The following is a 26,928-nucleotide window of genomic DNA, read 5'->3' on the forward strand; positions in this document are numbered from 1 at the left end:
TAGATCCATCCCAGAAGTTTAAAAGTGGTTTGTGTAGGGAGGGGTGGAGGTCTGAACCTGTGATTTCTTTGGTATAGAGAACACTTGGTGAAGAAACTGCTTCTACCGGTGTCTTAGGGCACTGTAAAAGTTGTGACTTGCCTAGGATCACGCTGTCAGTATGTGTCAGAGACAGGACTTGATCCCATGTCTTTGTGACTCCCATGTGGGCTTGCTTTCCACTATGCCATGATGCCTCTTAACAGTGATTAAAATAGTTAATCAACCACGCCCACTACACACACACACACACACACACACACACACACACACATATATTCTGGACTTGATCAAGTTTAATTTGTAGTCAGAAGACATGGATTCCAGTTCTTACTAGGTTAGTGACCTTGAAGAAGCTACTTAACCTTGAAGAAGCTACTTAAGCTTTATGATCTTTTAGTCTCTGTTTCTTCATCTGTAAAATGGGGATAATATTACTAGAACTGTCTTCTTCCTCCCCTGAAGTCCCACTTTGATACCTCACTGTGGTGTGGAGGTAGCTCTGGGTTCTTAAAAGCTATGTCCATGCAATGGTAGTCTTTGAGTTAGGGCAAACATCATACCTGTTAACTGATAACTGGCCTCCCTAAGTTAAACAGGGTTCATCCCAGAAAGGTTGACTGCCAGATGGAGAAACCAACAAGGAAGAAATTTGAGAGAAGAAAAAAATCTGGGCACAATTTGGCATGAATCCTGTGTTTGGGAAAAGCATATTTCAAAGTGTGCAGAGGAAAGATAAGTAGGATGCGATGGAGTAAAATGCAGCCTAGGAAGTCAACCCAGGAGCAATAGGAAATGTTTCAAATGAAAGGCTTGAAGACATCATTAATTCTAACAAGGATAAAAAATAGAATATAACTGAAGAGACTGATTTGGATGCACAAGAAACTCACTAATCAACTTTGATTTTTAAAATAAATGTACAGAAGCTGGAAGCAAGACTGGGTAACAAAAGATGAAGATGAGAACAGGGCAGAGTGCTATTAAAATAGTGCCCCAGATGCTAAAGCTTAGAGTCAGCTGGAGCTGCTGAGTGAAACTGAAGACAAGGGGAGGTTTTGTTTGTTTCTTTAGGCATACAGTGAAGAAAAGGAAGTACAATAAAAATGCTAGAAAAAAGGTATAGACCTGTGTCTAGACCCATAGTTATGTACTATAGAAAAGAGGCACAAAGAAGGAAGAAGAGACATCCAAAAATTAGTAGGAACCTACAGACAACAAAAAGAATAGCTGGGTGTTTTTATTTTTTGAGGTACAGTGGGAGAAAAGGAGGGATCAGGGATCTCTCCTTTTCTTGGGGTGGATGGGAACATAAAAACTGACAACAGAGAGAAAGCAAGGCTACACCAGTTCTTTCATTTCTGTTTTCTCTACACTGGAAATGACAGAACAAAATGCGATTAACCAAAAGTTGATGCTCAGGATAAGTAAGGATGTAGGAAGAGAGCACCTAGTGGCCCCTGATAAATTCATGTCCCTCGACCCAGATGAATTTCATCTTCAGTTCCTGAAAGAAATGGCAGGTGTGATTTCTGGGCCACTGTCAGTGATATGTGAAAGACCTTGGGAAATGGGAGTAGTAGCACCATATTGGAGAAGGGCAAACAAGTTTCAAAGAAAGGAAGAGAACAGAGTTTGTAAACAATAGGCCAATGAGCTTGCCTTCAGTTCTTGGGAGAAATCAAGAATGGATTGTTAAAGAGATAATTGTTGACCACCTAGAAAGGGAAAGAGAGATTACAAAGTGCCAGCAAGGCTTTATTAAGAACAAGGCATGCCAGACTAGCCTCATCTCCTTTTTTGACAGGACCACTAAACTAGCAGATGGAGGAGAATGCTGTGGATATCATTTACCAAGATTTAAACTTGATAAAATATCTCATCTTCTTCCTGTGGAAAAGATGGAGAGATGTGGTCTAGATGATAATAAAATTTTGTAGTTAAAATTATAAAATGTTTAGTTGCATTGGTGTGGCAGGAGATCTCCACATTTTTGTCAAACTTCTGTCAAACTTTAATAAAGGTATAGTTGGTACTCTCATTAGATTTGCAGTTGATACAGAGCTGGGTGAGGTAGCTAATGCATTGGATGACAATCAGGATCCAAAAAGATCTTGACAAGCTAGAGCATTGGATTAGTAAGATGAAATCCTATAGGGATTAATGTGAAGTCTTTTACTTGGGTACAAAATAATCAACTTCATAAGAATAATATGGAAGAGGTGTGGTTAGACTGTAGTTTGTTCTGAAGAAAATCTGGACATTTTGTTGAGCGGTAGTCTCAATGAGAGTTAGCTGTGTAATGTGATAAATAAAAAAGCTCATGTGATCTCTTGGGCTGCAGGAAGTAGGATATAGCTTCTAGTAGGAGGGACACTGAAGTCTTCCAGGAGGAGTGGATGGAATTTACAAGGAAGCATATTTAGGCTTGATATCAGAAAAGGTTTCCTAACAATTTCAACTGTCCAAAAATGGAATGGGCTGCCTTGACAGATTTTGGGTTCCCTTTCCTTAGAGGTCTTCAGATAAAGGCTGGATGCTCACTTGTTGGACATGTCATTGTGGGGATTCTGTTTTTGTATGTGCTGGACTAGATGGCAGCTCAGTTCCTTCCCAATTCTCAAATTCTGTGGGTCTGTGAATTTTAGGGCTGTGTAAGACTTTTTTTTTTTAAAGAATATTAGTACTAGAAAAGCCCATAGTCTTCTACTGTAACTCTCATTTCTTCTTTTTTTAAAGAGATTTTTACAAATATATTTTATTTTTACATTGCCTAGATTCCCCACCCTATATCCCTCTCAATTCTCCTTCTCAGATACTCAATCCTTGTAACAAAGAATTTTTAAAAAAAAAAATAGGAAGAGCATTTTAAAAACTTCAGCAAAATCAATCCATACTTTAAAAAGCTGACATTAGGTACATTGTTCCACACCTGCAGAGTTGTTTTCTCATTTCTTTGGGGCTAAGCTCATTCTTTATAATTTTGCAACATTAATTTTTGATTGTTTTGTGGTTGTTCTTTCCATTGTTGTAGTCATTGTATGTTGTTTTCCAGGCTCTGCTCACTTCACTTAACATCAGTCCACAGGTACAGCTTTCCATGATTCTCTATATTCGTCATGTTTGTCATTTCAGCCCAATAATTTTCCATTCCATTCCTATACCATAATTTGTTTACTCATTCCCCCAGTCAATGGATATCTATTTTATTTCCAGTTCTTTGCTACCACAAAAAGTGCTGCTATAAATATTTTAGCCTGTAAGGTGCCTTTCTCTTTTTTTAAACGACCTCCTTAGGTAGACACCCTCATTTTACAGGTGATGATTTTGAGGTCACTTGTTAAAGATCACAGAGCTAGTAAGTGACAGACTGACAAATATTTGCCTCTGTATTTAAGGAACATACAGTAGTTCCACAAACTTCAGGAACTTTCCTAGTAGCATACTAATTTTATTAATCTGTGTGTCCCTAGCTTTATATATTTTGTGTATTCTTAATAAGTTCTATTTATATAATTTAAAGACTATATTTAACTGAAGATAACCATCACTTTAATAGAATTCTGTAATAGTTCCTTTTGCAAAATAGAAGGGCAGAGATAGGCCTGAATGGAACCCTACTTGGCTGTGCCTTTCTTCTGTTTCGATAAATAAGTCTTGGACAGTGTAATTTGAGAATTACTTTACACACTAATGCATTGTTGGTGGAGTTGTGAAATGATCCAACCATTTTGGTGAGCAACTTGGAACTATGCCCAAAGGGCTATAAAACTGTGCATACCTTTTGACCCAGCAATAGCACTTCTAGTGCTGTATCCCAAAGAGATCATACAAATGGGAAAAGGACCCACATGTACAAAAATATTTATAGCAGCTCTTTTTGTGGTGGCAAAGAATTGGAAATTGAGAGGATACCCATCAATTGGGGAATGGCTGAACAAGTTGTGGTATATGAATGTAATGGAATACTATTGTGCATACTTCAGAAAAACCTGGAAAGACTTGCATGGACTGATGCTGAGTGAAGTGAGCAGAACCAGGAGAACGTTGTACACAGTAACAGCCACATTGTGCGATGGCTAACTTTGATAGACTTAGCACTTCTCAGCAATGCAAGGATCTAAGACATCTCCAAAGGCCTTATGATGGAAAAGGCCATCCAAAGAAAGAACTATGGAGTTTGAAAGCAGATTGAAGCATACTGTTTGCTCTTTTTTTCTTCTGTTTTGTTTTGTTTTCTCTTTCTTGTGGTTCCTTCTATGGTTCTAATTCTTCCTTACAACATCACTAATGTGAAAATATATTTGATAGGAATGTATATGTATAGCCTATATTAGATTGTGAGCTGTCTTGGGGAGGGAGGGGGAGAAAAATTTAAAACTCAAAAGCTTATGGAAGTGATTGTTGAAAAATCAAAATAAATTAATTTAAAAAAAAAAAGAAGAAGAAGAAAAATTACTTTCCCCCCTGACCCTATGGATGCTGTGGAGAAGCTCCAGGCCTGGGGTTTGGTTTTCTTGTTTTGAAGTTGGGCTTTTTTTCTTTTTTTTTTTTTTCCTCTCATGTGTTCCCTCAGTAAAATGAATAAAGGATATTGAGATGTAAACTTAAAACCTAGTATGAAATGTGAGTTAAATAGTAAATTTATATGATGAAAGACCAAGTGGCCCAGATGGCAGGAGACCTATATTCTATTACTGTCTCTAATAATTGTTTGACCTTGGGCAAGTCAGTGAGTCATTAAACATTTATTAAGCTCCTACTATATACCAGGCCCCTTGATAAGTGCTTAGGATACAATTATGAAAAAGACAGTTCCTGCCTTACAAGGTGCTGATGATATAGTGGGGGAAGTCAACATGCAAAAGGAAGCTGAAGAGGGGTGCTGGAGAAGGAGCATGATGAGAAAGCCAAAGAATACAGCCAGGTGGAGAATAAATAGGGTTACTTACCATTTCTGAACTCCAGTAAAATGGGCTCATCAATAAAATGAGAGTGTGGGGCTAAGAGGATTCTTAAAGTTCCTTCCTGCCCTGTGAATCTGAGTCCGATAATTCCTGCTTCATCTGTGCTGCACAGTAATGTCATGAGGATGAATGAGGACTTAATAAAAATATCTGGAAGCTCCTCGGAGAGAGTTGCTATAGAAACATAAGGGGGAGTAGAATTGCTTTAAAGAGGGGATGTCGGGGAAAGTCCTGTTCTGATTGTTGCCTTCAGAAGCCTGACATCCACTTTGGACATATGTGGATTTGAGCACAGCCATAATTCTAACATTGGCGTGTGTCTGTACTATTAGAGAGAGAGAGAGAGAGAGAGAGAGAGAGAGAGAGAGAGAGAGAGCGAGCACTCAGGATTCAAATCATACTACCTGTATGATCTTGGGCAAATAACCTCTTTGTTTCTCATTTTCTTCATCTGTAAAATGAAGAGGTCAAATTAGATCATCTCTAGTTTTTCCTGTGGGCTCTAAATCTTACGATCCTATAATGTTTGCTCTGTAGCGTACAGCAGGGTGGGAAATGCGCAGTGTGGTCTCTCCCAATATTTGAAAAATGTTGTAACAAAAATGTCAAGATTCAAGCCATTGGTACTAGAAGAAAGAATATTGCCAGGAAGCTGACTGCTTAGTAATCACGGTGATTCTCTTTCTGGAGGAGAATGACATAGATCTGTCAAATTTTTATGGGAAGTAGGAAAGGAGCAGACACATCAGTAAATAGCCAATGTTTGTTTACTGAATGTCTTAGCGTTATTGTATGCTTACCATTTGTGCTTGCCACTGTGGAAGGAAGATACCAATGAATATAGTGTCCCCAAAACTTTAATAGCTTAAAATAGCACCAAGACTTTTAGGACATCTTATATAAGATAGGGCCCCTGCCTTCAAAGAGGCTAACATCCATGAGATAGAGAATAAAAGTTAGGATGCAATTAAGAGAACATTTCAGCCGGGGGGAGCAGGATCCATTGACAAGCTGTTATTAAATGCCTACTATGTGACATGGGCGTAATGTTAGCACCTGTCTCCCAGGGCTATTGTGATGATAAAATGAGATGATATTTGTAAGACACTTTAGTGCTGTACCTGTGCTTATTAAGTGCTTGTTTCCTCCTTCCCTCTTTCCTTCCTTCCTTCGAGGCACTGTGGACATACCAAGAGAAAAATGAAACACTTATTGAACTCAGGGAGCTTATATTCTCTCAAGAGAGATAACATTATAAGACTAACTATGTAGTATAAGCAGAGGCACAAAAGCAAGACTTACAACATGTGGAAGACAATATGGAAACTGATTTGACTGGTGATAATGGTCCATGGGGCTAGATTAGACTATGAAGGCAGACTAAGGCTTTACAGAAGTGAAGACTTCCTAATCATAGAGCTCTCAAAAAGGAGGATGGGTTACGGATTGTACTGGTTGGTAATGGGTTCCCTCTTACTTAGAGGCCTTCAGGCAAAATTTGGGTGGCCACTTTTGGGTGATGTAAAGAAGAGGCTATCTACATATAGGTTGCATTAGATGACCTCTGAGGTCGTTGTAACTCTGGGATTCTGTGAAAAGCAGACAGAAAAGCACTAGAACAGGGGTTCCTAATCTTTTTTGTGTGTTGGCCCTGACTGGCAATCTGTTAGAGCCTGATTCTACTGTTCTGTGGTTTGTTGCCTACATTCATAATGGAAAGAAATGCCAATTTTAGTTAAAGGTTAGTGAAAATAGTGATTTGATTTTTTTCCTGTCCAAGTTGACATCCAGGTTAAGAACCGCTTCACTAGAGGGATCTCTTGACCTCTTTTATCATGATAATTCTCATCAAATGAGGGAACTCTGGGAACAGGGCACTTTAACAAGTAAACTTCTATGTTGTGTCCAGAGAAGACAATGAACCCGTTTTGGCCTGGGCCACAGGATTTGTAGTTATCCTAAAAGAAGGAAATTTATCCTGTAAACTGCTGGAACTGTTTGGCACAATATTGGAGGAGGGGGTGGGGATAGGAGAGTGGAGGAGAGAGGAGGAGAAGAAGGGACAAATGATAAACAAATGAGACATTCTTGCCAAAGGAAGCCATTTCAGGGGAGAAAATTGTTTTTGTTGAATCCTTGTCTACAAAAATATTATGGCTTTCAAGTTTATGCTTTGTGCTAACAACAACGTTTTAATAATTCTTCTCTCTTTTCTTTCTTCACAGACCTTTGTAGTACTAAACAGAGGGAAAACACTCTTCCGATTTAGTGCCACACCTGCCTTGTACATTTTAAGTCCTTTTAACCTGTTGAGGAGAATAGCTATTAAAATTTTGATACATTCATATCCTTTTCTGCAAATATTAAAACTGGGCACTGATTGTAGTCTCACTTAAAGCCTCCCTTGATTTTCTCATTTCTTGAAGACTGAATTTAGATGTAGGTTTCTGGGGAATGTGCATACTTTTGGGTATGTGCTATGCTTTGAATATAAGTGTATGATGTTAAGTCATTTGTCTCAATAACCTTAAAAATGGGGAAAAACATTTCTTATTTACCTTAAATTATTCATATAATAGAAAGATCAAAGACAAATATGAAAACCTAGGTAAAAGAATTAGCAGCTTTACTTAGATACTTCATACTTTTATAGTCATTATCACTCTGACAGCAGTTTAACTGTGACTGACACATTTGTCCAGGGTTTCCCATCAGATGCTCCTGAAGATGTTATCTTTGTCTCCAGTAAGATAAGATGAGAGAGTTAGTAGCTGTTTAGCCCATTAAAACCAGAAGTTGCTCAGCTGCTTTCTTTTAATTATTTTTTGGAGGCAAGCAGCAGAAATAATAAAATAATCTTTGGGTTGATATTGATTAGTAGAGGTAAGGGGGCAGCTAGGTGGTGCAGTGGAGAAAGTGACAGGCCTGAAGTCAGGAAGACTTGTCTTCATGGGTTCAAATCTGGCCTCAGACGTTTGACTAGCTGTGTGACTCTGGGCAAGTCACTTTACCCTGTTTGCCTCTATCTGTAAAATGAAGTAAAGAAGGAAATGGCAAAACACTCCATTATCTTTGCCAAGAAAACCCCAAATGGGGTCACAAAGAGTCAGACACAACTGAACTACACAATACAAAAACAAAAAAGGAGAGATAAGCCCTAGGGAAGTTTATGGTAGAGGAAAGAATTCATCCCATTTTCCCTCACTGGCTGCAGGAACAGCAGTGTGTAAGGTTTTCTCTCATCTCTGGTCCCAAATAACATTTTCACAGGATCAGGGAGCTTAGAGCTGGGAGGGTGACCCCAGAGGTCTTCCAGACCAACCTCCTCATTTTTTGTTATGCCTTCTGGGAGATGTAGGTTGAAAGTGGGTTTAATCTTTCTGGGGGGAAAAAAAAACACCAGTAGCAGAAAAAAAGATGGAGAAAAAAAATCAGCTTGCATAAAATGGGAAACAGTTTCTGTGCTTGCTAAAGTGACAGCTTGAATACCCTTGGCAACACTCTTGCTACTTTAAACCTGAGTTTAAATCAAAGAGGATTCAGTGACACAGTAACTTTTCCTGATAGCCGTGGGCCAGAAAAGGATAGGAAAAGGTGGCTAATTGGATTAATGTGTCCGCTGAAGTCATTTAATAGGCTTGTGTGGCCCTGGGTGCTTCTAAAATTGTCAGCATTCCTCAGACTTAAAAGTTTTCTACGGTTACAGATATTTTTGTGATCCTTAGCTCACAGGCTTCTAGCTGGTTTCTCCATACTAGGGCACTAGAGGGGTCCTTGGCACTGCTTTCACCCCAGGCACCATCCAACCCTTCAAGACCTTAGAGCTGTGCTGTTTACTCATGCTGAAAGTTCTGCATGTGAAATATATTGTCAGGAAAAAATGTAAGCAATTACCCATGCTCAGATTTCCTTAGCCTTTTTATCTCAGTAAATAAATAAAATAAATATCTCCAGTCTTTGTAGGAAAGGCAGATTGGTGGCCTGGTACATTTTAGTAATGATTTGCCATTCAGTCTTGGAAGGCAATTTGAATCATTGCAATGTAAGGCATTTAGTGGATTTTTTTTCTTCCTTTCCTAGGTTCCCACAGTGTGGGGGTGGGGGAGGGGGTGCTGAGAAAGTGGTTAGTCTACCAAAAGGGAGCAGGATGGTTTCAGGCTCTCTCTAAAGGAAGGAATGGCATCCCACCCCCATTTCAAGCCCTGGTTAGGCGTTGAATGAATTTGTGATGTGCTGGTTTTCATTCCCCTGTGACCTGTAGTTATCCTGCCTTGGTCAGGCTTCTGAGGGTTGAATGATTTGATGTCATGATGTGCTGTGGAAATGTGTGTGCTTTGTGAACATGGCTGCTTCCATGTGTTTTCCCTTGACTGCTTTCTACAGTATTTAGCATGATCATTATGTGCACTATTTTGACCAACTGTGTATTCATGACTTTTAGTAACCCTCCAGACTGGTCGAAGAATGTGGAGTAAGTAACTGTTTTCTTTCTGATTTGTCATCCACCTTGATGTCTCCTTCAAGGACAAGGAAGTAGCTGTTACCTCCTCACTGTTTCGTAGGGAAAGGTGATGATTAGTAAGATATTCGAGCAATGTTCTAAACTTGGGGGGGGGAACTGGGTCTCCTCCCATACTTTCTTCTTCCTATAATTAGATTCCTCCCCCCACTCCCCACCCAAAGTTCAGAGTAGCTTTGTTGAGTGCTGCCTCTCAGCAGTTCAGAGTCATGGTATTTGGAGCATCCCTGGAGGGCAGCATGGAGGTGCTTCCTTGGGTTCGAACATTTCATTATACTGTCAGAGGTTTCCTTTTCACCTGTTACTCTTTCATCTTTTGGGGGTGGGAGGGATTAAGTCACATGAATGTTCATTGAAATGGCCAATTATGGCTTTTTCTGTCCATTGAAGAAAACAGATATCCTCAATCCACTCGTTTCTGTGACAGGTACACGTTCACGGGGATTTATACCTTTGAATCACTTGTGAAAATTATCGCCAGAGGTTTCTGCATAGACGGCTTTACATTTTTACGGGATCCATGGAACTGGTTAGATTTCAGTGTCATTATGATGGCGTAAGTTTCTTGTTTACTTTGTTGTTCTGGGTATGATTGTACCTCTTGTGCATGATTGTGTTGGGGGGGGTGTGTGGTTGTGGATATGCAGTAACTCTGACTGAATGAATGTGGCGTGTGGTCTAGATACTCCCCGAATCCTAAACAGATCAAACAAAGAAGACTCCACTTTGCCTCTCCACTCATTTTCTTTTCCTTCCTGCCTCACCACTAGGGGGCCTTGGTGAGGAGCCAGATGGGATTTGAGGTGGGGGAGGAGAAATCTGGGAAAAGGGGGAGTGGGGGTGAATTTCCTGAGTCTGTTTTGTTATGTCCGTTTCCAGGAAGCCTGGGAGGAGATGCTGGGGGTTTTAAAAGAGGCAAGATCCTAACCCACAAATCTCAAACCAGTCACTTCCTGAAGGAGGAAGAGACTTCTTCTTGTTGTTGTTGCCAACAGAATGAAGGGGACTAATTATTTTAGCCATGTTTTAGGGTCTTAGAAGATTTCTTCCTCAATGATGCTCCTTATTCCTATGTGTCTGGTGCACTTAATGATTGTGTTACTTTATCACTGAAAATGCATTTCCTTTAAAAACTAAACTGAAAGTGGAAAATATTTAATGGATTTTATTTTTTCTTTCCAGCTTTTAATTTTCCTGGGGTGTGTGTTGGGAGGGAGGTGGGGAAGAATGGTGGCATACAAGGGGTGTTGCATCTGTTACTCATGTGGGTAAAGTAGTTATATGCCCCTGCTGTAATGTGAGAAAATGAGTAATGAATGAGACCCATTGCATGGAGAGGCCTGCAAGGCTGAGTTTCTTTTGTATTGAGGTTACTAATGTATTTCCAGTATTGAAAATGTACACTGTCTTGTATTTTTAACTCATGTCCTTGCCCTCATTTTCAGTAATACAAGCCATGCTGTCATTTCTAAACAGATGGCCAATGTGGTGGTCCAGTGGTTAGATCACTGGGTCTGGAGTCAGGAAGACCTGAGTTCAAATCTGGCCTCAGATACTCACTAGCTGTGTGACCGTGGGCAAGTCCTTTAACCACTGTCTGCCTCGATTTCCCCATATGTAAAATGGGGATAATAATCACTCCTGCCTCCCAAGGTTGTTGTGAGGATCAAATGAGATAATAGTGTGAAACACTTTACTAACCTTAAAGTGCTCTACAAATGCTGTCCCTAAAATGAACATTTTTAAATGTAGCACTGCCAGATGATAAAATGAGCATGTATACTTATACCATGATTAGGGTTTTCCTGTGTACTGCTTTCACATGTCATAGATCAGACATGTTTTGGGGCATGTCTCCAATTCTCGGGTAAAGGGTTTGCAAACATGTAGCCACGTTTACTGTTGTCTGCTGCGGAGCTCTTGTATTTTAGGCCTCTTTCGGCAGGCAACCACACAACTTGAATTTTGTCCCTCCTTGGCTATACAGTTGTTTGAAAGAGATCCAGCCACTTCCTTCTGTCTCCTTTTAAATTCATTTTAGAAAGAAAAGAGTAGAAAACAAAATCATTCTGATCCAGACAATCCCAGGAAAAACAATGACAAGACAATGCCAGGAGAAAGCCCCACTCCCCTAGCCACCTCTGTTCCTTCAAAGTTCCAAAGTTCTTTTTGTTTCTGGGCGTTCCTTTCCTGGATGTTTCTTCCCTAATGTGGTTTAACTTGTGTTTACATTTTTAACCTCTTTCCTTTCCAAGAATGCAAAAGATAAAATCCTAGTATCAGTCCCTCCTTCCCCCTGTTCCCAATACCTTGCCCGGTGGTACCATTACAAGTCACCTCTGGTTTGATTCTGCAGGTATATAACAGAGTTTGTAAACCTAGGCAATGTTTCAGCTCTGCGCACTTTCAGGGTACTGAGGGCTTTGAAAACTATTTCAGTAATCCCAGGTAAGGTGGCCTGGGGTTGGTGTTAGGTGTTGGGGTAGGGCCCTGCTGTGACGTACTGTACTTTTTGTTTTGTTGTGCTTGTTGTTTTGGTTTTTATTTTGGTGTGTGTATTTGTCATTTGTTTTTGTGTGTGACCTCCCTTACTGCAGATATGTGACAGAGTTTGTGGACCTGGGCAATGTCTCAGCGCTGAGAACATTCAGGGTTCTCCGAGCTTTGAAAACTATCTCTGTAATTCCAGGTGAGAACACTTAAACCCAACAGCACTTTTTTTTTTGGTCCCATTTCTTCCTTCCCTTACATTTTCCTATCTGCTGAATTCTGAAATGGCACGTGCACATTTGATTGTGTGCTTGGCAATATGCATGACTGCCAGGAGAAGGTCTCTGACGTGGCTGTCTCTGCATATCTTAGGTGTCGGTCTCTCACTTTACTTGCCAGCCGTGCACCCACTGCACCATCCAGGCTGATTGGAGTGGGGGATGGGGGTATTGCCAGGGTGCCCTGGTAGATATTTCCACTGCTGTATGTGATTTTTTTTAAAAGCATGCACTTGAGAAACACTTGGATCTCAGAATATGTGCAAAATTGCCTTAAAACTAACTCTTCTCTGGGAATAAGATATTTGCTTCTCATCCCTGTGGAATTAGAGTATTTTAACATTAACCATTATTCCACTGCTTGCAACTGATAGGCTTCCTATGGCTTTGCTCATTGACTATTGCTTTGACCATTTCCTTTACTCATTGACTATTATTCACATGACCATATGTATTATTATTATATTTATGGAATTGTTGAATCAAAGAGACTAAGGCAGATAATCTAGTCCAATCTTGTTGACAAATTTAAGAACCTTGGAGCTGGTGAAAATGTTTATCCATTCTACCTTAATTTTAATAAGCCCAACCCTCTTCATTCATTCTGTTGTTTCTCATTTCACTGAAATACGGGAACGTAGTCACAACCATACTTGTTTAGAGTTTACTTACAAACAAAAAATCCTATGACAATAGGAGCTATAAAAACCCAAGGTAAGTTTTGGGAGATGCACTTCAGTGTGAATGGAAAGAGAGATAGGGTGGGCCTGAGGGATAGTACAAAGAGAGAATGAGCAAAGACTGGTGAGGAAAAGATGGAATCCTCTGGTGGGGGGAAGGAAGAGAGCTGATTGAAAATCCCATCAGCGATTTTACTGATTTCTTTTATATTTACTGCCTCAAGACAGTGCTGTACCTTAAAGATTGGGGGATGAGGTGGGAGGACTTATCTTCTTTTCTGTTCTTTTGATTCAGTGAATGAGATTTTATAATTTGAGGAGAGGAGGGGCAAGGGAGGAAGTGTCTAAACTACTAATGTAAAATGTATTCTGGTTATATCAAGTTGGATCAGTTCCAGTTATATTCAGCAATTATTTAGGAGGTCTTCTATATCAGCTGTGGTGTCTGTAGCTGTTGGAGAAGCAGGTTGGTGAGCATAGAATAATCAGATGCCCTGCTTTACCCTGGCAAAACCCCTACTTGGGAAACCTGCTTATCATTCTCCTCCCAGCATTTTCATAGAAGATTCAACTGCCCTGGAAAGGTGGCTTTAGAGCTGAGATTCTGTGAGAAGAATGGTAGTGGTTGGGCCCTAGGGAAGTCACTCATGCCTTTGGGGACCTGGTTGTTTCTATTTAAAACTGGTGGCATGGAAAGGACCAGCAAGTGAGGGTGATTGGTGGACTCAGAATGAAGCTTTTGACTATCAATGAGGGATCTTTTACTAAATCATTGTAAGTTTGTCTGTTTTGGCAAGAAACATGATCAGTTGATATTTGATCATCACTTTAAATTCATTTCAAATGAATCCTGTGCTCCATTCTAGACCCATATCACTATAGCCAGGTGGTTGCATTTTAACTTTTGAGTTATTCTTTATCTTAATGGCACGGCAGATAGAGCATAGAGCCTGGAGTTAGGAAGACCTGAATTCAAATCCAGCCTTGGACACTTGTCCAGCTGTGTGACCCTGGACAAGTCTCTTAATCTCTGTTTGCCTCAATTTCCTCAAGTGTAATAATTACTGTAAAGCCGTGGTCATGATTTCTGTGTTATTTTCATTTTAACTAGTTGAAATCCAAAATCATTCTCACCTCAGAGATTATTTCAGGTTCAAAAGAAAATGTGTAATGAGTTTTCATGACATTTTCATTGTTTTGGCCCATCATGACAGATATCTAGTCAATGAGAGAGAGGAAATTAAATTAATAGAAACCATTGTCTTATAGGTTCATTCATAGTTGGGCGTGATTCTAAAAATGTGAGTTTTAGAATTTTCTGAAATCCTAAAAAAGGATTCTGCCCAAGCAGTTTCTAATTCCCTTTTTTCTAGCATAGTTTTAGAAAAATAGTAGTGGAGCTAATCAAAGTATTTCCTTTCCCAAAGTAATTGGTATTGATTCAACACATTTTTTTGGCACTATACTGTTTTATTAATACTAATAAATAGCTCGTAGATCACTCATAAGAGTCACAAGATAGAAATGGAAGAGAGATCTCAAAAGATTATCTGGTACCATTATCTTCTGTTATCTTCATAAAAAGCTCTAGGGATGCAGACTTTTCAGTTTCCTTTGGCAACCCATTCCAGTGTCTTTATCATCCTGAAAGTCAAGATGAGTCCTTCCCTTTGGCTTTGTTCACCGGGTAGCCAGATAACTTTAGGAGTCCAGAACTGCCTCAACCCTGCCTACTGGAATGGAGTCTTTCCTGTTCTTCAGGATCGTTTCATAAAGGAGCTTCCCCATTTCAGTGTTCACACTCTTAATAATTGCTACCTCCCCATCTTTACTTGTGGCGAAGACACTATATGTCATGTCTTAGGGCTCAAAGATACCTTTATAGGTCAGCTAGTTTAGCCCCTGCCTTCAAACAGAACCTCCCAAACTAAAGAGAATCTCTCCTGTGTTTAAAGGCCTCCACCCACTATGTCTCACACCTTCCTTTTAACCTTTCTAAATCCCTCATGCTGCGGTTTCATCAAATCCCTGTTCTTTCTTTGGTGAAGATGAAGAAAAGATATCATAGATTCAAATGGTGCCATTAACTAAGCCTCACCTTAGCTTTTTCTTCTTTATATATTTTCTCTTTTAAAATTGTGGGCTCCTTGAAAGCAGGGACTATTTTTGCCTATCCTTAGCACTTAGCATTGTGCCTGGCACATAGTAACCACTTAATAAATGGTTATTGACTGGTTGACTTATTTTGAATAATTCCAATGACCTTTGACCAGGGCTTAGTGAGCTCTTATGTGACTTTTTAATTGAACTCCTGTATTTTCAGTTTCCCGTACATCTTTCTTAAATGTGCCTCTCTAATCTGCACCCATGAATCTGAAAGGGATTCTGTGTTTTCTAAATCAAGTTTAACAGCTTTTTTCTCTTGGGGAGTGATTTTTATTTTATTTTGGTTTTGCCATGAGAGGTTCAGCAGGAGAGGGGCCAACTGCTGGAGATTCAGTAGCTCCTGTGAGGATGGGGAAGTGTGTGGTAGACTTCTCTAGTTGCTGCCAAGAGTGATTCTAGATGTCATTTACATGACCTTGGAGGCTATCATACTCCTTTTACCCTCATAGGACTGGGTTGTTAGAACACATTTAGTCATATGATTGAGGGATTCCAAGATTCCCTCAGGGAATAAACCTTTGTCAAATGCCTCTTATGTACAATACAGTGTGATAAACACTGAGGGAGAAGAGGGAGATACAAGTATAACTGAGATACAGTCTACCTCCTGAAGCTTTCATGGGATGAGTAGGGTTAGGGGTAAGATTACATAGCTTAAATGGGGTTTTCAAACTTTTCTCACCACGACAATCCTGATGCCAGGATTTGGAACCAGTCAGAATAGTTAGAAACAATTCCTTATAGTTGTATAGTGCATAAAACTGTTTTAATGCATTTTTGCATCTGTTATCTCATTTCATCCCAAAAATCACCCTCTAAAGCGTCTATTTTCTGTCTCCATTTTGCAGTTGAAGTAACTAAGTCTGAACCAGGTTAAGTAAATTGCCCAAAGTCACATAGCTAATTAGGGACAGAACTGGGATTAGACTCTGCTGTTATTTGTCCAATACTGACCAGCCCATAGGAAAGAAGTCAGACTGTAGGAGTCGTGATGAAATGGTTTGTTTCTTAGATCTTTAGGCAAGCCCTCTCTTTTTGTTTTCCTCACTCCTAGGATGGTGGGACAACTTTTTAGTGTACCAACCAGTGCTCTAGAGGAAAGAATTTGGGATTGGATTTTTCTAGGGAGCCATTTGCCAGTTTATAGGTTATTTATGGGAGCCCTCCATAAATAACAAAATGTTCTTTGTGTCCCTACAATTCTACAGTACTAGAATATAGGGCTAATCTGCCCTTCAAAATCATGTCTGTGTGCAACAGTGCCCTTTAGGGCATCCTGTCATTTGAGTTCTTTCTTCTCTCAAATCTATCAATGGGCCTGAATATAAGGAAGTTGAAAATCTGTATTTTTCAGTCAGTCCACAAGCATCTATTAGATTTATTAGGTTCAAAGTACTGGGGATGCAAAGAAAGACAGAAACACATTTCCTGCCCCACAAGGAGCTCACGTTCTAATAAGGGAGACAACTTGCAGACAGCTACATAACATATAAGTTTATACAGTGTAAATGGTAGCTCTATCAGAGGGGAGATACTAGGGGTGGGGGTAGGGATGAAGAGGGAGACTAGGAAAGGCCTCTTGTACAAGGTACGATTTAAGCTGAGTTTTAAAGGAAGCCAGAGGAGCAAAGAAGCAGATGAAGAGGGGAAGCATTTCCAGCAGGGAGGACAGCCAGTGCAAAGACGTGGAGACAGGAACAAGAAGAAGGCCAGTGTTATGGAATCACATTGTATGTGAAGGGAAGTAATAGAAGACTGGAAAGTTAGGAAGGGCTCAAGTTGTGAAGGACTTAATTTATAAGCCAAATGGAGGCCTTAATCTTTTATCCAGGAGGTACTAGGGAGCCACTGGAATTTACTGGGGGGATGGGCAGCTGAGATAGCAGACCTGTGCTTTAGGAAGATTACTTTGGTAGCTGAGTACGTGATGAGGTAGAGTCTGGAGAGACTTTAATCAGGAACATCAATCAGAAAGCTGTTGAAATATTACAGAAGAGCTGGCACGAGTGGAGAGAGGGAGGGGATATATGCCAAGCATGGTGTGAACGCTGAATTGACAAGACTGGCAACAGATTGGTTGTGTGAGGTGAATGCAAATGAGGAATGAAAGGTGACAGTGGGCTTGTAAGCCTGGAAGGATGGTGGTACCCTTGACCATAATCATTTGGGACAAGGGAGGATTGGGGTGAAATATAGTAAGTTCAGTTTTGGTCTGAACAGTGCAGACTCCCATGCTTAGTCTGCATATCCAGTTCTAGATATCGTAGAGGCAGTTGATAATGCAACACTGCAGTCTAGGAGAGAGGTTAGGGCCAGATAAGCAGGTAGAATCATTCAGAGAGATGATCATTGAACCCATAAGAGGGAGAATAGGAAAGGGCCTACCTCGTCTTATAAGACCAAAGCTCTATAGCCGGAAGGACCACAGAGGCCATCTAATACAACCCCATCATTTTATAGATGAGGAAACTAAAGACCAGGGAAATTAAAATGAAATGCCTAACATCCCACAAGTAGTAAATGTCAGGGGTGAGATTGGAACACAGGGTCTTCTGACTCAGGAGCAAGTATTCTTTACTAGAAGGATTAAGAGAAGCCGTGGCCATGATATTTCTCATATTTGACCCCTACTGGGTTTGTAGGGCATGTTTTTGGAGGAGAGGCATTTCATTTGTGCCTCCTTCTTTATCTTTGGATTTTCCATGACAAGCATTGAGCATAGAGGAGAGATGAAGAAGGAAATGGCAAACCATTCCAGTATCTTTGGCAAGAGAGCCCCAAAATGAGGTTACAAAGAATTGAACACGAATAACAACAACAACAACATAGAGGAGAGAATGTTGTTCATGATTGCCATTGTACTAAAATTTTCAGTGACCAGATACCTACCCATTAGTCTCTCTTAAACTTCAGCTAGCCAAGTGCAGAGAAAGACATAGGAAGAGTCAATCAGCCTACCAAAAAGCATTTATTAAGTGCTTACAATGTGCCAGTTACCATGCTAAGCACTGAGGATGAAAAGAAAGGCAAAATGCACAGATGTTGTCCCTCCCCTCAAGGAGGTGGGGGGGGGAGGGGGCACAGAGAGAAGAACTGCATACAGTAAATTGACATTCAAAATAGATACAGTAGAAAGAAGGTAACCTTAGAGAGGAAAACTCAAAGACTTGGGGAGAAGAGGACGTCCTCCTGTGGAAGGTAGCTTTTAAGCTGAGTCTTAAAAGAAAGCAAAGAAGTGAAGAAGGACAATATTCCAGGTATAGGGGATAGCCAGTACAGAGGCAGGAGGTGGGCATGTCCTGTGCCCGGAACAGCTAGCAGGCTAGTACTGGTGAGCCATAGAGGTTATAGAGGGGGTAATGTATTACTCTATTCCATGCATAATAGCAGCAGTATCTTTTTTTGGGGGGGGGAGGGGTTAGGCAATTGGGGTTAAGTGACTTGCCCAGAGTCACACAGATAGTAAGTGTCAAGTGTTTGGTCTGAGGCCGGATTTGAACTCAGGTCCTCCTGACTTCAGGGCCGCACTCTATCCACTGCACCACCTAGCTGCCCTATAGCAGCAGTATCTTGAACCTAAAACTTTTAATTAAAACAGCTTATATTGCTTTATATGTATCATCTTTATTTCCACTATATTCTTATAAACAGAGAAGCTCTTACATACCGTACCAAGAAGTTATGTGACTTAATTAACATCATACTGGCCAAGCAGAGATTGGGGCCTGGGGTCTCTTAACTCTCTGTCTAATCATCTTACTTACTGGTAGATGTGGAGTAGGGGCGGTGTATCTAGACTCATTTCCCCCCCCCACCACCACCTTTCAGCCCGCCTAGTATTTTAATGCTAGAATTTAGTCCATGTTGCCTTTAAAAAGCCCCAAAGATTAAGATGTGGCTGCAGACCTGTTCTCCTTATACCCTATTTGGGCAGTTCAGCTGTGGTTTCAAATTCAAACCGTGGTTTGATCCTAAATCTGCAATTTAAATGATTATTGGCATTATTTTTTTAATTTTAGATGTGACAGAAAAGGTTAGCTGGGGAAGTCAGGGCATGCTTTCAAAAAAGACAGGGAATGGCAGAAAGAGGAGTTACCTTTAAGAGTAGGTGTAACACAAGGATGGGATCATTATTGGAGTCCAATAGGTGGGGTAGTGGATAGGGTGCCTTGGGGCTTGGAATCAGGAAGACCTAAGTTCAAATCTGGCCTTGATTTCCTCAACTGTAAGATGGAGATTATAAAAGTACTGATTTCTCAGCATTATTGTGAGGACAAAATGAGGTAGTAGTAGTGAAGTACTTTGAAGACTTCCAAGGACTACATTATTCCAAGTACTAATTATTATTATTGTTGTTATCATTATCATTGTTATTATTGAACCAATCCTGCAGCTATCTTGGTAGTTTGGGAACTTTTGGGAAAACCTGTCCAGCGTGGAAACTCTTGAAAAGTTGTCATTTATTATTAGCTCCTTATCTGCCCTCTAGCTGCTATTCTCTCTTGGGTTTACCTATAATATGAAGAGAAAAGAATATTTCTAATTTAAAAGGAGCCCTGGGTTAGAAATGGTGACAGTTTTTTTTCTCTAAATATTGTTGAGCTTAGAATAAAACATCCTTTCTTACTTATGTTCTCGGGGTTGAGAGTGATGCCATATTTTAAAGCATGAAGACTCTTGTCTCTCCATTGCTGCTATACAGAATGAGTTCCTCTTGGGTAAAGAGTAGGCATGGACCTGTTTCTGGAAAAGACGAAAAGGGAGGCTGGGAGGTTGGGAGGGCCAGAGAGTTAGTCTAATTTTGATGTTTCTCTCTTCTCAGGTCTGAAGACCATCGTAGGAGCCCTTATTCAGTCAGTCAAGAAGCTGTCTGATGTGATGATCTTAACTGTATTCTGCCTGAGTGTCTTTGCCTTGATTGGACTACAGTTGTTCATGGGCAACTTGCGGAACAAGTGTGTTGTGTGGCCCATCAATTTCAATGAGAGTTTCCTTGAAAATGGCACCAAAGGCTTTGACTGGGAAGAGTATATCAACAATAAGAGTAGGTATTCCCCTCTTTGTAGGAAGGAGACAGTCTTTTCCTGGCTTACATGGTCAGAAAATCTGTGCTGGGCTTAGAACATGAATGTTCCAAGAAGGAAGCACCAGACTACAACAATGTAAATTATTAAAAAAAAAAACTAGGAGAAAGTCAAATGCTAAATAATTAATTTTTAAACCAATAAAGAACAGTTATGAAACATATGTGATTCCTCACAGCAAAGAAGCAGGAGACGACTGAGATGGAATCATGCGTGTGCATGTGCGTGTGTGTGTGTGTGTGTGTGTGTGTGTGTGTGTGTGTGTGTATTCAGATGTCTTTGCTATCAGGTGTTTTTACTTAATTGTTGTCTTTGTGAAAAGGGAGGATTCAATCTGAAGTGGCTGCATTTTTGTATAAAGACCAAAGGCACCCGTAAAATATTTTATTTGTTTTTTGTTTTGTTCTTAAAAAGGGAGCCCCAGAGGATAGGCTTGATAAGTTATAGAATGTCTGTTCAGTAGTCTATTCACAACTATCAGAGATGACCTGGAAAGGTCATCCAGGTCATCTCCTTGAGAGCCAAACAGCACTCAAACTTTACCAGAATAGTCATTCTCTTGGTTTTTTCCCCCCTTTCAAATATTCAAAAAGAGAGGCCTTACATTTTCACTTGAAGAATAAGAGTTGCCCTGAGACTTTTTTTCTTTAAGCTCTAAATTTGATTAATGCCACCCTCTCTCATCTGTCCCCCTCCACTGCCATCTATTGCCTATGATAAGTTTGTCTCTTTTCTACTACCTCACTAAAGTGCTGTGAAGGTTTTTTATAAAGTGTTTTTAGGAATTTTAAAGCACTATTTAAATGTAAGCTACTATTTTTAGGATCACAGGATCATGTTAGAGGTGTTGCAGATTTTATTAGTGAGGGGTCTTCAATGGCCAGAGAGCAAGGAAGCTACTCTACTATGCGACAGCTGAGGCAGGAATGTGCCTAAGGAACAATCAGGCTTTGAGAGTATTTTCCCAGAGAGGGGAGCTTCATGGCCCCTGAATTCAAGGGTGGTCACTTAAGACAGACTCATTAGGAAAGAACCCATGTATAGAACCATGTTGAGTTAAGAAAATTAATTAATCTCACTTCCAGCTAGACTTTAGACTGAAAGTATTATTTGATCATGTTAATAGTAGGGCAGTGCTTTTGACTATTGTATTCAAGATAACTGGGAAAGCAGATTTATAAATAAAGGAAAAAGTTAGTGGTAGAGGCAGTTGGGTAGAACAGGGAATAGAGTAATAGGCCTGGAGTCAGGAAGACCTGAGTTCAAATCCAAATCCATCCTTGCTCTCTTGCTGTTGTGACCTTGAGCAAGTCACTTAACCTCTGTTTGTGTCAGTTTCTTCATCTGTAAAATGGAGATAATAGCATCTACCTCTCAGTGTTACTGTAGATCAAATGAGATAATAATTGTAATTCATTTAGCACAATGATCAGCACATAGTAGGTGCTTAATAAATGCTTGTTTCCTTCCTTCCTTGTCCCTATCTTAGCCTCTCCTTTGGAAGTCTAGTTAAAGTGACATATCCATAAGAAAGTGATGGGAAGGATACTTGAAGGGAACATTAGGGAAGGAGTGACTTCTCTTCCAGAACAAGATGCTTCTATGGTTAGTAGTCTTAGGAGATGCCTGGTACTAAAACAATGAAGAGGAAGGGATGGAAGAACAGAAAACAGTTGGATTCAGAAAATGTATTTGTGGTCCGTCGTGACTATGGCCTAGATTTGGGATGTTGAGGGGAGTAGGGTGGTAAGGATAAGGATACACACATATGTTTGTGTGTACGCATACATATGTGCATATATACGTGTGTATTTCCACATTCCCAAACTAGGTTCTATAAAACCCTATTATATTGCATAATATGAAGAAGGGTTTCATGAGAAAATTTCAATCCTAGTGATATTCCTCATTCTAAAAGGATATTGTATTAAATTATAGATCAAGATATATTTACAGTCAGTTTTTCCTATTATGAAAGTAGGCTTAAGTTCTATATTGTTAAAAAAAAAAAGTGTTTCCCTTAGCCTGTCTTTATCCTGAGGATAGTACGCATATTTCTAAGTACCGTGGACTGTCGTTTATGTAGTATGTCAGTGTATTTCAGAATCAGTTGTTTGTTGTGCCAGATTAATTTGAGAAGTGCTTCATGATGTCAAGAATCTCCAAAGACTGATCAGTGTATGTCATATGCAGGAAAATCCATAATGGAAGGAAATTATTATTTCATTGTTTTCAGGAAAGAGTTAAACTTACATGTACTGAAAATGTTTGGGGCAAAAAAATTTTTGCAGAAAGTAAGATGCTTATTTATCTAAATATGTCTAATTCATTCTCTGTCTTTTCAAATTTATTAGCAAATTTTTACACCATACCTGGCATGCTAGATCCTTTACTTTGTGGGAACAGTTCTGATGCAGGGTAAGTAATCCATTTTGTTGTTTTCTCCTCCCTTAAAATAATGTTTCAGATTTTGTTGAAGGTAGACAATATTTCCACATGCCCTTTTCTTTGTGTGGCATAAGGGGAAAAAAAAAAGAACAAATTATTAGACCTGACTGGATTTTGGTTTTTATGTTCTACATTTACTTACTCCAATGACTTCATTTCCTCATTTGTAAGATTCTTGCCCTGCCTAAATCAACTGAAGTGAGGAATCAGATGACTTGTGAAAGTGCTTTGTAAATTGTAAAGAATTAAACAAATATAACTATTTAGGATTTGTCCTTATATAGTAAATTATAGTCCTACTGTGAAGCATAATCCTTGTTTGTAGGCAGCTCTCTTCTTGAAGGCTATGCTAGTGGAGTGTTGTAAACACTGTTGGACTCTACCATGCCGAAATGAGGATGGTCCCAGCAACAGGCCACCTCTACATTTGGAGCTAGTACTGTATGTATAGGTTAGCCATTTTGTGATGAACCCATGAAAGGAACAGCTAGGTGGCTCAATAGGTAGAGTGCTGGGTGTGGAGTCAGGAAGACCTGAATTCAAATCTGGCCTCAGATACTTATTGTGTGATTCTGGGTGAATTAGTTAACCACTTTTTGCCACAGTTTCATCAGATGATGTAAAATGAGCTGGAGAAAGAAATGGCAAACCACTCTAGTATCTTTGCCAAGAATACCCCAAATGGGGTCACAAAGAGTAAGACATGACTGAAATGACTGAACAACAACAACAAAACCCATGAAACAGAGAAAAATATAAGATGTCCTGGTTTTCCTAGCGGGGCCAATAGGACAGTCGACAGAATTGGTTTTACTGTGTGTGTTCAAAAAGAAACCCCATTATTTCATGCAATATTTTCAGTTTTTATGGTATTTGTCAATAGATTACCATGGAAATAATCACAACTTATGTAGTAATATCAATTGCAAAGGATAAGAAAATATAGAAATTCAATAAAGAATGTGATAAGACCCTCCAAAATAAATCCACATATAGTTTGATGATCTGTGAGTTCACTGTAAAGGAAGAGGTAGGGAAAGATGGTGAAAAAATATATTTCAAGAGTAAGAAATGAGAGATTTAACAAGAGCAATAACTTCGTTCAGCGACCCCCTACTTATTAAAATCTAGCAAGGCATAAAATGAAGACATGTAGGCTCGTCTAAGGCATTCTCCCTGGTGATAGAGGAGGTCCAGCACTGAGACCACATCTAAGAGGGATTCTGTATGACTGGTGAACTCCTCGGGATGCTCCCCGGGACTTAGCATAGTGCCTGGCACATTGTAAGCATTTAACAAATGTTTGTTGTCTGACTGACTGATTGTGAACATTGTGGTAATTGTATCAGGCCTCAGAGCCTTCTGAATTAGATTCATATTTTGGCACAATTCATCAAGCATTTAAGTGCCTCCTATGGGCAAGGTCCTTGGGCTAGGCCCTGGGAGTTCAAGGAGGAAGGGGAAAGAGAATACATTCTCGGAAGTATGGAAGCAACATCTGTACAGGTAAATTAATATAGATACATACAAAATAATCTGGGCCAATGGAGGACAGCACTAACAACTGGATATCATTCAGTTGGTGAGCGTTTGTTATTTGCTTCCTATGTACCTGGCACTGGGTGAGGTACTAGGGATACAGAGACAGAAGTGAACCAACTCCTGCTCTCAAGGAGCAGCATACATTTGATCAGGAGAGACTGTATGTGCAAAAGTAAATGAGTGCATTCAGGTGTATACATAAGGCAAAATAATTTCAAGGGGCTAGGCACTTGGAGATCAGTTAAGATCACATATTGGACATGATGCTTGAGCTGAGCTTTGAAGGAAACTAGGACTCCTAAGAGGCCAAAGTGAGGAGGGGGTGCATTCCAGACAGGTGTAGCCTGTGCAGAGGCATGGGGACTGGACAGGGAAGGTCATTCTGTGTGTGACAAATGGGAAACAGGCTAGTTTGATGAACCATAGAGCACAAGCAGGGAGATAATGTGATGTAATAGTTCTGGAAGGATAAGTTGGAGCCATGTTGTGAAGTACTTTAAATGCTAAGCAGGGGAGTTAGTGCTTGACGCTTGAAATGATAGGAAGCCCTTGGAGTTTATTGGGAAGGAGAGTGATGTAGTCAGACGTATATTTTAGGAATATTGCTTTGACAGTTGTATGAAGAATGACATAGAGAGGGGAAAGACTAGAGGTGAGGAGATGAATTAGGAGGCTATTGTAATACTTTGGGTAGGAGGTGATGATGGCTTGAAGTAGAGTGGTGGGTGTGTGAATAGAGAGAAGGAGATGGATGAAAGAGAGATGGTGTGAAGGTGAAATAGATAAGACTTGGCAAATGATTGGATGAGTAGGGTGAGGGAGAGGAAGGAGTCGAGGATGACTGTGAGGTTGTGTATGGGTAACCATAAGGATGGTGGTGCCTTCAGCAGAAATAGAGAAGTTGAGAAGGGGAACATTAACCTGATCTGTTTTAGATATGGTGGGTTTGCGATGTCTCCATGATGTCCAGTTAAAAAGCTTGAATAGATAATTGGTAAGGTGGGACTGAAGCTCAGGAGATAGACCACGCCAGGATATATAGATCTGGGAGTCATCTGCATAGAGATGATAAGTAAACCCATGGGACCTGATGGGGGAGGAGGAGGAAGAGAGAGAGAGAGAGAGAGAGAGAGAGAGAGAGAGAGAGAGAGAAAGAAAGAGAGAGAGAGAGAGAGAGAGAGAGAGAGAGAAGAGAGAGAGAGAAAAAGAGAGAGAGAGAGAGAGAGAGAGAGAGAGAGAGAGAGAGAGAGAGAGAGAGAGAGAGATTGTGCTAGGAATTCCAAGAGATGAGGAGAGAGTTCATCTCATTTCAGACATGAAGGGGACATAGGATTGGGAGAACAGAATGCTATATATAGGGAAGTTTTGGGTGAAATATAGAGTTTGTATTGGGGAATAATGTGACAGCAATTTAGAAAGGTAGGTTGGAGCCAGATTGGGAAGGTCTTTAAATGCCAAAGAAGTGAGTATGTATCTTGTCCTAGAAATAATAAGGAATACTTTGAGTTTTGTGAACAGGAAAATAACATGGTCAGACCTGTGTAAGAAAAAAAAGATGGCGGGTATCCCCTTCTCCTCAACCTTGCCCCAGCCTTTCAATCCAGAATCGCAAAGATGAAGACCAATTCATTTGTTTGCTATAGTTTACAGAATATAATTCCTGTCCCCCATAACCTAACAGAGAACCCCTTTAGAAGATTACAAATTTCCCCAAATCTACCAAATGGAAAAACCAATGGATACCACTTGAAACAGGTCTTTTCCCTCAAAGAAAAAAATCTTCTCAACTGAAAAATGGTGGTCCCTCCCTCCTCTTTCAGCAGTAGGGTCAGCTGAGTAGATTTTTGAGGGACATCTTCTAGGATTCAGGGGTTGGGGAAGAGAACGGTTAAATTGGTTAAGTCACTCAGTAGCAGTTAGAGAGTAAGGTAGAAGATATGAGTAGTCAGGTCAAAGGTCTCTTGCTCCAGGTGTAGCAGTGTTGGCCTAAATAACAATATATAAATTGTGTGTTGGGGGGGGTGTTTTACAAGGAGTAGAAAGAGATGCATGTCTGCATGTGCTGCCACCCTGCACCCTGGTCCAGGAGCTACCAAAATGTGTCCTGACTGGACTTTAGCATCGAGCCTATGAGTTCCTAAACCTAGAATAGCTTTGGTTTAAGAAGTGGAAGGGCTTTTGAAGAGGAGGGGAAGCCACGTTTATGGGGGCATCAGGTGTTAGGGAAGCTTCTGAGGAAAAAGCTTCTGCACTATCCAGGTCCAGCTGGCTCACTTATCCTGATGATTCAGGAATGAATAGGTGCATCCACAATCATTGAAAAGCAGAATACTTAACTCTCTGTATAGGAAAAACCAAGTGGGTAAAGAATGCCTATTATGCAGATAATGATATACACCCCAGAGAGCTAATCCTTTGGTAAACTTTAAATGGACAATGAGCTAGGCTCAGAATTGAAGAGGAAGAAGAGAGTAGACTAGATTCCCCTTGGGAAATTGCACAGATGACCTCAGGCTTCTTCCTGAAACAAAGGCCCATCTTTTTTAGCACGATAGAATTCCCCTGATGTTATATCACTGTAGGTCATGGAATGCTGCAGTCTCTGAAGAATTAAAGTTGAAGGTCCCCCATAAGATGGTGGAGAAGCACATGATGGCTATGTGTAGGCTACAGAATATGAACAACAAGGAATTATGTAAGAAAAGGGTCAAGAAG

General features: G+C 40.2%; 1 protein-coding gene across 2 annotated transcripts in view; it reads left to right on the plus strand.

Annotated features, from left to right (window-relative positions):
- SCN8A (sodium voltage-gated channel alpha subunit 8) overlaps positions 1-26,928 on the plus strand; it is a 213,973-nt gene that overhangs the window by 102,718 nt on the left and 84,327 nt on the right. The window contains exons 3-8 of one of the 2 annotated variants that reach the window (XM_020966210.1): positions 7,232-7,350; positions 9,388-9,477; positions 9,953-10,081; positions 12,123-12,214; positions 19,962-20,183; positions 22,578-22,641. In XM_020966210.1, coding sequence (XP_020821869.1) covers positions 7,232-7,350; positions 9,388-9,477; positions 9,953-10,081; positions 12,123-12,214; positions 19,962-20,183; positions 22,578-22,641 — 716 coding nt within the window. Of the gene's footprint in view, positions 1-7,231; positions 7,351-9,387; positions 9,478-9,952; positions 10,082-12,122; positions 12,215-19,961; positions 20,184-22,577; positions 22,642-26,928 lie in introns of those variants that run through there. The other variant, XM_078156923.1, reaches the window with a different exon arrangement.

The sequence above is a fragment of the Phascolarctos cinereus genome, unplaced genomic scaffold (assembly GCF_003287225.1).
Source record: "Phascolarctos cinereus isolate Bilbo 61053 unplaced genomic scaffold, phaCin_HiC Scaffold_1;HRSCAF=81, whole genome shotgun sequence".
NCBI classification, from domain to species: domain Eukaryota; kingdom Metazoa; phylum Chordata; class Mammalia; order Diprotodontia; family Phascolarctidae; genus Phascolarctos; species Phascolarctos cinereus.